Source organism: Opisthocomus hoazin, chromosome 9 (genome assembly GCF_030867145.1).
Source record: "Opisthocomus hoazin isolate bOpiHoa1 chromosome 9, bOpiHoa1.hap1, whole genome shotgun sequence".
NCBI classification, from domain to species: domain Eukaryota; kingdom Metazoa; phylum Chordata; class Aves; order Opisthocomiformes; family Opisthocomidae; genus Opisthocomus; species Opisthocomus hoazin.
The window spans coordinates 5,073,664-5,085,030 of record NC_134422.1 but is presented as its reverse complement, the minus strand read 5'-3'; the positions used below and the strand labels follow the sequence as shown (position 1 = coordinate 5,085,030).

The window sequence follows — 11,367 nt, the reverse complement described above, 5'->3', positions numbered from 1 at the left end:
TGTAGAACAATTTCCTCACAGCCTGAAATTTGGTAGTGGTTCAAAGTCAAAAGGCCAGGTCTAGTCTTATTCAAATGATATAATGAACAGTCTTCAAATCTAAATCTCCCTTGGGGAGATGCTGTTTACTTTTTTTTTTTTTTTTAATTTTAGGAGGGAGAAAAAAGGCAAGAATAAAATCTATGCTTTTCTTTAATTACTAAAAATACTGAATCCTTTTAACCCCTTCATATGGGTCATTTGAGAAATGAACTTCCTTGCTTCCATCTTTTGCTGGAGGTTAATATACCGAAGGCTAGGCAGAGCAGAGCAAAAACACCAGAAAAAATATTCACAAATTATTTCTAGTATATTTTGAAAGTCTCTTTTTAAGAATATAAATTTACATCTTAACCAACCAAAACACATCAGTTTTTCACGCTTCCCGGGATCGCCCCTGGAGTACCGACGAAGGGCCCGATCCCACCTCTCGACGGCAGTGCCAAGGGCGCCATTCGCAGTGAGCAGTCAGAGTGCATTGGAGACCTTTGCTGGGAATTTTCCCTGGGGAAAAGAGACAACGGCTAAATAAATGTGACTATGGCCCTGACTTTGCAGTTGTTCTGGGATGGTTCCTATTCAGCATCCTAATATTCTGGTGAGGTGAAATCTGAGAAAAGCTTTGCCACCTCATCCGCCTGCATCCTTTCACCCGGCCACAGGTTCTTTCTGTCCCAAATGGCTGTCCATCCCCAGGTCCTCAACCGACATGGCAGCTTGGAAAAGATGGGTGAGGACCAGAGGGATGCCAGTCAAAGCCATCTTCAGCACCGGCAGTGTGGGCAAGAGGAGGCTGTGAAGGAGAGGGGAGTGGGGATTTTGTGAGCTCACAGGGATGCCTTGTCATTCTTCCACCCCTTTGTACAACAAAAATAAGTAGTGAAGGGCTTTTGCTGTGGTAGGGCAGAGCATTACTGCTGAACCACCCCGCTGGCCAAAAAAGAACGGGGGGGAAAACCCTGTATATAAAATAAACAGGATTCCTGATTTCAAAAACATACATAAACACACACTGCTAGGTTCGAGAAATTAAATTAAATTAGCAAGCATGACCTTATGGATACTGCTTCTGTATCTGAAGACAATTTTTGAACGTGTGAGCAACTATTTGTGTTCCTCTGGAAAGGAGTGCAGGTCAAGCATCGTAGCGCGGTCTCACTGCTGGCTTTAACTGCTGTTGGGGAGGTGCGTTACGGCCTCGAGTTGTGCATTTGCAGAGAAACTATCACACCGTCCAGATGCTCGAGTCTGCTCTTTCTGTGCAGAAAACCCGGCACAAGTCTGTAACGGTGTATGAAATACCAGGAAAGAGCTCAGCATATTTTTCCTAGGCTTGGTAGAAGTTAGCGGTGAAGCATGATCCTTTCAGTCGGGATCAGACTATCCATTAGCAATCAAAGTCCTAAGTCTAATTAACCCCCAAAATCGACCGACAAAGACCGTTCCTCTTTCAGGCTGCCTAACCGGTTGTATGTACGCTGGGCATGCAGTACCTAAGTCAGATGCTGCTTTGTTATAATTAGGGCAGCAAAATTTGTTTCTGTTTGGTACTTGCTGTTACATATTGCATGTAATGTATGGCACTGTTAAGGGAAAAAAATTGGAGTCAAAGTGCCTGGAAAGTTAGGTCTGCTCTGTAGCACTGTGAGATTGTTGACATCTGCCGAGGTTGGAGAGCTCAGTAAGCAGGAAATGGGGTGTCACTCTGAGTGGTAGTTTACCATTATCCTGGCATCCTAATGAAGTGTCTGCAGTGCACAGAGCTTCTGGATGGCATCTTAACGCACGGCTAAGCAAAAGCACTTCTCTCCTTGTCACTGTCATCCATCTGCCTGCACCCTACTGTAGCCAATGGGATGGAACCATGCTACAATGTGCTATAAGCCATTTAGAGTTGCACATTGCATAATCAGTCCCATCAAATATGTAAAAAATTACTATTATTGGTTATTTCCCTCAAACTCCGGCACCTGGAGTTTGAAACATTAAAGTTTAACTTTTGCAAGTGCTGTTTTTTCCCATTAATTCCACATAGATTTTTGTTAAATGGGACTGAGTTGCAAAATCATTGTCTTGGGTCTTGCTATTGGATCTCAAAACCTGTATGAATATTCATTGCAAACTCCACTTTATATTACATAGGATGACTTTATCACTTACGCATATCGAGAGGTTTCATGCAATTCTCATTTTCTTTTGCAACATCTATTTCTGAAGCATGAATAAAAAGTAAAATCAATTCAGATCACAAATTGGTTATTTTCCTTATAGCAAACATTAGTTAGTTTGAATGCTTCTTATAGATTTTTTTTTTTGAAACGAAAATATTTTACAATGTATCTGCATGAGACAATTGCCAGAGTGCACTGCAAGTGATTAGAAATGGGACTTTCATGTTGTATACAGTAACACCAAAATATCCTGACATTAAAAGCAATACAAATAATTTATCTATATATTCATACATAAAAATCTGTGTGCTTTAGCCTGCATGACTTCCAGAAGATGAAGACTTACCAAATGAAAGCAGAGTTTTGGGTAGTTGATGTCTCTGAAAAAAAAAATCACTCCAACAGAGCACTCCCTTTTAAGCAAGTTTTCATTCCCTGATAACACCAAAGTTATCAAGGACTGGGTTAAGCATTGTGTCACAGGGTGAGCTTCTAAAATGGGCAAGAGCAAGATGAATTGGCGAAGTTGGGTGTTTATTTATACAAACAAGAGGGCAGAACATAATTTAGTTGCATCAGGAATTTTTCACAGACATTAAAACTATAGCAAACATAACAGCGGGGATGCTTGCACAGCAGCACAGTGGGGAAGCTCACAGAGCGTCTGCCCACACTACGGCTGGCTGTAGCCAGCGCCATAAGTCTCACAATTTCATTAGCACTCGAAAATCCACCTAACCCACTCAGTTCCGATTAAAAAAAATAAAAATAATAAAACAAAAAAACATACACAAAATAAACAAACCAAAAAAGCCCCAGACAAGACCTGTCTTCCTCTCGGCAGCTGAATCAGTCGCGAATTGTTGGAAAAACTCTTGGCAGACAGATTTTGCTGTAGCAACAGTGTGTGACGTTTTAACCACAGCAGAAATCCTATCCAAAAAAACAAAACAAGGTGAGAGGAGCCATGAAAGAAAACCAGAGAAAACCGTGCCTAAAAAACGGCAACAAAACATAGATTAGGTGGTAGATCAATAGTTGGATATTTTATGCAGAATCGTAAATCACTGGTTTTTTTCAGTAGTTCAGCTGTGAGGCTCGAAAGCATAAAAAGAAGCCATGGCTCGTGATAAAATTAGGCATCAACGCGAGCCATAAATGCCATTTAACATTAAACATGCACAAGCCACTGAAATGCCTGGTAAAGGGAAATGGGCGCTATGGTAAAACTATACAAAGTAAGTCGGACATGAATAATGCAGCAGGTCTGAGGAGGGTCACGGGTCAGACTCCAGTACCTTGCGAAATAATGAATGCATGTCAGGTTAGAGACATACATCCCTTCCTAGCAAACATGAGTTATTGGAGATAAACCTTGGACTTCCTGTTCTGAAACAAAGTGGCTTGTTGTAAACATCTATGTCCATTTAAAATTAATGATTAAAAGAAAGGTTTGGTGGGATTTGCTTAAGTATTCTTTATGGGCATGAGTGCTAAAGGTTACTTTCTTCATTCATTTTTACCCAGCCACTGTTAATGTTACAGACACATCATGTTTTCTTCTGCGCTCAAATGTTTATCCAAAGCTCATTTACAAAAGAGCTTATATAATATTAAGCAGATTTTTTTCAATGCATTCTTCATTTAAATATAAACAAGAGAGCATCTCCCCAGTTTTGCTTTGTTAAAGGGAGCCAGCTCTAATTTTAAAGACAGTAACCCACATTCTAAATACATGTTCTATGAAAATATTACACAGAAAACCATCTGCTATTCATTTCGGACTATCTGGATCTGCTGAAATTATCACCTACGTCTTCCACATTTTGCCAGAAAAATGCAAAAAGGATTAACAGTCCTCTCCTTCTTTATTTGGTATACGATGACTCTTTTCCTTCAGAAACCTTCCCAGGGAAAAGACAGTCTAACTTTCCAAAACAGTAATCTTTTCAACAGATTTTCACTAATTTTACAATAAACAGAATGGAATGAAAAATAGTATTATTTCATTTTTTTAAAACTGGTCTGCTTCATTTTCTAGACTTCGCTGGAGAATTTATCAGCTGTTGAGAGTGTTTTCCTTCCTTTGCACCCTGTACTGCTAGGCTGCATAATACAGTGCAAGGAGGGGGACACCTTCTCCTATTTATACAAACCCATGTTTAAGGATTTCCTCCCTCTCTTTGAGCATGGCAAAGAGAAAACCTAAAAAAATAATAAAAAAAAGAATTAAAAATCTTCCTACTTAGTGATCTGAAAGGGGAAAAATTTCTAGGACAGTGGAGCTCAAGGCTTTACAGAAACAAAGTAAGTACATAGGTATTGCAAATGAAACATAAGATCTTGCATCTGATCTGTTAAATATTCCGTCAACAAGGTCAAGAGTAAAGACAAGCCCAGCCACAAAAACTGAAGCAAGAGTAAGCTTTAATAAAAAAAATGAACAGTTTATCCTCTTCAGCTTCTCAAGTGGAAAAACAAATTCTTTTACACTAGAGAAAAATCAAGCATGTGTATAGCATTTAAAAAAACACCAATATCAACCATTTTAATGAAAGAGTATCCAATATTTTCATGGAACTATAAAAGGGAGCGAGACTAAGTGTTATGGCAAAAAGCCTGGGCTCAGCATCTTTGTGTGGGAAATGGTGAAATGTGACTGTGATTTATAATGAGAAAAGGTATCTACAACATACAATTTTCTACCTAGCTGCAAATAATAATTCATAGTGATGTCCCTTCTAGATAAAATACCTTTGCAATGTAGGACTCATGTGGTAAAATGATCATGATAAATGTCGGACCAGTGCAGGTAACGGCTTTACAAACCATTAAGATTAGCTGGCTCTTTTTTTTTGATGATAACAGTAACCATGCTGTGACTCTATGTGGTAATAATATCTCAGTACTGATAAATGCCAGAGCCAGGCAGAGGTGTTTATCATTCCCAGTTCAGAAATGCTGACTAAAGTTACCACGTGTTGCCTGGTTTTTTTGTTCTTTTACAATAGACTAACAATTAACTAATAGGCCAATTCACAATATAATTTTGTGCAAGGTTTCTACGGGTTTTGTGGTTTAGTGCCTACCTAAAGATCTCTTCTCCTGTATATCAGTACTGATGACTTTGGCACAACCAGCCCTAAAACACAGTGTTCTACCTTTGCCATTCTCTCAATAACTTCTTTGTAAATGAATACTGCTCTTTTTAGTTTATTTTTTTTACAAATACACCTTATGAGGAAGCGGAGCCTCTGTAACCAGCTGTTTCTGTAGGGAAGGTGCTTGCCAAGCTGGTATCTCTTGTAACCAACACAGAGCAAAGATATTTCCTTCAAGAGAGCACAATAAAGTTTTACTGTACAACGTCTCCTTGCAAGTATTCTGCAATGGATAAACAGTGAGCATCTCCTTCCACTGAGTCTTCCCTTACCTCTGTGTTTCAGTTCCACTCGAGACCATTGAACTCCTCAGGACAAAATAGGATTATAAAAAACCCCATAAACTGAGATGCTTTATTTAAAAAGTTCCACTAAGCAACAGCCAGGGCAGCCCCAATCTCAATATAACTTACCTGGTAAGATCATAGTATGTGTCCACAGAAAACAGCACAAATAAGAAGCCCAAAGAAACTGTACCCCCTTCCTACAATAAATTCACTTCTGCAAATATCATATGTCCATTAGTAGCTTCAGTCATATTTCCACTGGACAGATCATCCACAGGACAAAAATAAACAGTACTAATGGCTTGTGGCAGAAAACATCAAGTGATGACTGGTTTGCAAGAGGGGGAGAGTTTGTGCTGTTCAGAAGTTAAGGCTCTGTGTAGGCTAAACCAGAACAAGAGTAAAATACACAGAAAGAGTATTCTTCATTTGTGTATAACTTCATTAGCACTATTGTCAATTGCTTGACTTCCCATAGAATAAATCCATATGAATGTTTGGGGGAGGGTTAACAGAAAATAATACCTATGCTTTGACTATTTTTTCCTTGTCTTTCACATCTATATAAATGTTCAAACTATAAACAATATAGATATATACATCTATATCTGTGTGTATGAAGTATTACTCTCAACAAGAATTCAGAATACATGCTGAGGAACAAATATTTTCCTAGTAATTTTAATTTTTAAATTCAGTTTGATTTCAGGAAATTTTTGCTTTTTTTTGGTAAAAGCTTAGAATCAAGGCACTAATCACCAAGTATGCTTATGCAGCACCTACTGCAACTGGGCTTCAATCCTGATTGAGATCTCTGAGTGCTAGGGTAATATGAATATTAAAAAGCAACATATACGAAGAATGATAGGTGATAATTAAATCATAGATGATAAGATCAGAAAAGTATTCTCAGGTTATCTAGGGCATGTAACATGCAAGATGTTTTCCCTACGTCAGACCTACTGGCACCTTATCTAATCTGTTCCTAAACGAAAGCACAGTTGTACATGACTGTTTTAGTTGCAACGTCTTACACAAATTGATGAAAATATCAGTCAAACCTTTCCCATGAAACTATGAATCATGTTAAAACGGGAAGGTATATATTAATAAAAAGGACAGTAATGTTCTTATCACCCCAAGAGAGAGATTAAAGCCCTTAGCACTGCATTCTTTATTACTAATTGTAAGTTTGTAATACAAATGGTTTCCTACAAAAACTAAAATTGTGAGATGCTACAGGTATCAGAAAACTGCTACACTGGAATAGTTTCTCCAAATAATTGATCACCAGAAAGTATGACTGAAAAGGATAGCAAATCATTTTATATTTTCGAGCAAGATAGGGTGTAATGTTAAGGATACAGATTCATAAACATAGTTGATTATATTATGGTGAGAAAAAAAAGGACAACAAGGACTACTTGGGAAGTGCATCCATCACAGAAGCTGCATCATTGGATAAATGTAATTCCAAAGTGAAATTCCACTTAAGATATGGGTCCTTTACTACTTGGAGGTACTTCCGCTTAGGATGACGGTCTATCATTCTAACAAAATAAATGAAAAGCATAAGAACATAATTCTGTGAACCAGAAAACTCATCCTTAAAATTAAGAAAGAATTTTTAATCCTTTGACTCTTGCTGTTTATTAAGGTGACAGAAGGGTAATGTATTCTGGTTTTAGCCATATATTAATGATGGTTTTTCTTGATAAAGTACCAGATACAGTACTGGGCAAAGTAATGTCCTAATATGACACTCAACTGGTTATTTTCTTTATTTTCCCTCCTCATTAGAAATCCAGGACAATACCACTCGCATCAAATCCATAAGAAGCCTGGTAAAAAAGCTTCCTAGACCAAACTATGACACAATGAAAATCCTCTTTGAACATCTGAAGAAGTAAGTAGAACTGTGGTACTAATAGACCGATAGTTTTAAAAGGAATCGGTATGTGGTGTCCAAATCCTGTTGGAAATGTCATCCAAAATACCAAAGATAATTATGTCCTCTGGCAAAACTAAGCACTATTTATGGTATCTATGTATATCCCATTTCTGCTGAAGAAACCAGTGTGTCCAAGCAAAACCCCAAATTTTTCCTCTATTAGAAAGTAGAACACTTCTGTTTCCTTCGACACTGTCAGACACTTTGGGATTGCTGTGCTACAGGTATATTGATTCGGGCACATTCAACACATTCCAGTACTGCATTTGCCTGATTTATTTTCACTTTCTCCAGCAACAGACTTTTGGATTACCATGCTTTCGCTGTAGACATCCCTGACATTCATAATCCTTTATTGATCTTGTGATATGCTGAGGAACACAATGATAGAAATAACCTCACCCAAGAAATTACATTATGAGCTTTCATACCTCACAAGGAATCTTGTGACAACACAGAACATCTAAGGAACACTGAGGAGAGACTTGGAAGTGCATCTTTGCTCTCCTCATGTTGCTGAGATGCCATAGAAGCAAAAAAATTACACTGTGAAGCTCCACCTTATCATTCCTCTGTGGTTTCCTTACTCATTGAGATGCATTCACCAGAGATGTCAGCCCACGAAATTAACCCAGGATCTCATATTCACCTTGGGTTTTCTTCTCGTGTTTCATGTCATTAACAGTAAAAATGCATGTAGACCAAGCATTTACTCAGAAATCAACCTGCAGCTGTTTGACTTGCAGAATGACTGGGAAGAAGTGGCAGACCACAAGACAGGGCCACATGAAGGTCAGGATCCTGCTCCTCCCTTCATAGCTGCCCTGCTCTTGGGACTAACCAGTGCCATTTTACACAGCTAAACTACCCTTAAAATTGAAGTGACCAAGTAGAATCTAGGCCCCATGCAGGCCCTGTGCACAGAGAAGTAGTTCATCCCAGGAATGATATCATGACCCCAGTGAGTGAGTAACAAAGACTCCAAATAAAAGACTGCTCTGAGCTTATAATGAATGATGCCTCTATACTGATTATTTCTGCTGCATTCTCCTGGCATATAAATATAAGAGATGTAGATCCTTTATCTTATTTTGCAGCTTCCAGCTGAAACTGCAAAATGAAGTCCATATAGTCATGGGAATGTCCCCATTTCATTAAGCATGGAAGGATTTTAAAGAGTCCATAAAATGACTGAGTTTGGCCTTGCAGAAAAACAGTTTTCCATGTATTCATCTGATGTACCGTGTGCACACATTCTCTCCTTCAGTGGGTTATCTAGAGAAGGATGATAATTTATTACTGTCAATGGAAGAATAATAAGGGAAATTATTTCCTGGGAAGAACGTGAGTGCAAGAAGTGGGTATAAGCTGTCAGCACAGATATGCCATATACAAAATTTATTGCACCATATATGTCATTGATCCCAACCTGAAAAAACTTTTGTCACCATGTTTTAGGGGGGAGATACCAGGTATACACAATAAGTCTTTGATCTCATAGTTAAATCACTTGATTGAGACTCAGGAGACGTGGGTTCAGTTCTTGGCTTTGACCGGATGTTCTGGGTGACCTTGGTAAATCACTTAATCTCTCTGTGCCTTGGTTCCTTGTTTACAAAATGATGATAATACTTCTTTTGTCTGCCTTGGCTTTTTAGAGCATAATCTGTCCAGGACAGCAATTGTTTCCTGCTGTGTATGCATAGAATAACTGGCAAAAATGGACCAAGACTGGTGGTTACTGGAGAAAAGAAAATAAAAGAAAAAAAAAACACACTAAAATATAGACAGTAAAATAGTAATACTTTGTAATGCATATGTGCACAACACTGGGCGTGACTAAAACTATTCAGATATAGTACTACCTAAACAAGCACATGCTCTTACCCAGGCGTCAGTTCAGAAAGCGTTGCAAAGCTAGAGGTATACTGATGTAACACAATGGCACAGAGTGATGGAAGGCAGGAAGATGTGATGTTTGAGCCATTTGGGGGTCCAAGCATTATGGGAGCAATCGTCTGAGTCTCTCTGAAGCAGATCTGCCTCCTCTGCCACGCAAACACATCCCCGGGGAAGGACAGGGCTATTCCATAAGCTTTGCTCCATTAATATGGAAGCTGCAGCAGCATAAATACTGAAAACACCAAAAAACAGATAAAATCCAGTATGTTGTTTTGAACTGGTCAATGCAATAGACAGGGGCCAGTCTGAAGGGCCTCTTGGCTCCATAAATGAAAATAAAGAAGCTTACATATAGTGTTAGTAATGACAAAATGTTTATATTGTGTAAATATGGGCAATGTGTGGTTATTTAAATTAACCTAGGAAAAAAGACTATCTTGCAGAAGTTACAAAATGTAGAATTATACCACTTTTAGGGAGGGGTGCAATTGTCCATGATGGTCCAACCTCACCACTGACTTGTGCCATCCTCTTTAGTCACAGGGTTAGATCAGTGTAAATTGCAGGAGGTTCAAAAATTTCCGATTAGTTGAAAAAAATAAGTAAACTGGTTTGATTCGAGGCGTATTGCTGCAATTCCTGTATTTGCTGGTGGAGATGGCTGTTCTTGCCCAACTTTGAACTGAGCTTCAAGGGATTCCAGATTGGGAGAAGCGGAAGGACCGCAGTTATGCTTTTTCTGTGGCATCCCCCGCTTTCTCCCACCCCTTTCTTTCCTTGCTCTTGGACAAATAGGAGAACAGGGCTGTGCAGACCTGGGCCATGGGACTGTGTAAGCCTGTGACTTCTGCACAGCACATGAGAACATATGTCTCACTGACACGCGGGAGCTCAGCATAAGATCTCAACCTTTGCCCAGAAGGCTGCAGCTCTTCTAAATCCCTGATGGCAAGGCCGCACTATGGTTTCATCCTGCAGCGATCCAGTCTGCAGGAGTGGGTCCAGATCAAGCCCAAATAACAGTATGAAATGCACTTCAGAAGGCTCCTTCTTCAGAAACCCAGACAAAGCAGCTGATGAGAGAGTCTGCGAGAAAGGCCTGGCAGCAGGGATTAACACCAGTGCCATATATCTTTCTTATACCAAACTCTCTGAAGTTGCAAGAAGTCACAGCACAGAGTATGCAGCCCGCAGGAGGGGGATTAAAAGCAAAGCTTGGAGTTGTAGTACCTGTCCTTTTAAGTTTTTTGCATTTGATGAAAAAAAACCTCATCAATGTTCCATGCTCTTCTTTGCATGAAAATCATTCTACTGCTCATAAGCAGAAAAGGCAAAATATGGGGCTGAACAGACATATCACATAGCTCTTGTCAGTCCAATACCATAAGAAATTGCTTTGTTAGGACACGTACTGAAAATAATTGAGTACACCTACTATTCGGCTTTTCATACTTCTTCCCGAAGACGAGCAAATCAAATAAATGTTATACTTTACATATGAAAGAAACAACAAAACTCAACCCGAGTAAGGATTTTCCCAAATAAAGAGTTACAGAAAACAGCCTGTTCTACTCAAACATGTTTAGAAAACATTTGTTTGCTGTATATAGCCCATATACTGCTGCTCCCTATGTTTGTGAAAACGGGTGTCCAAGTGTCCAGGACTCCACTCTTTCCTGTTGCTTATTTACAAGTTAATTTTACTCCCACACAGGGTGAGCTAATTGCAGGTACCAGGTAAAACTGATAGACCTTTCTGATCCTATTTTGCAGGCATATACTGGACATAAAATGATGCAGAAACCTTGCACTGGCTCTCTGCACAAACGTGAACTGAGAGCAACCAATCTCTGTCT

General features: G+C 39.1%; 1 protein-coding gene across 2 annotated transcripts in view; it reads left to right on the top strand.

Annotated features, from left to right (window-relative positions):
* Positions 1-11,367, top strand: part of ARHGAP15 (Rho GTPase activating protein 15) — a 338,370-nt gene that overhangs the window by 306,883 nt on the left and 20,120 nt on the right. The window contains exon 14 of one of the 2 annotated variants that reach the window (XM_009935173.2): positions 7,459-7,564. The exons of the other annotated variant lie outside the window; for it this stretch is intronic. Coding sequence (XP_009933475.1) covers positions 7,459-7,564 — 106 coding nt within the window. The remainder of the gene's footprint in view (positions 1-7,458; positions 7,565-11,367) is intronic. 2 annotated transcript variants of the gene reach the window in all.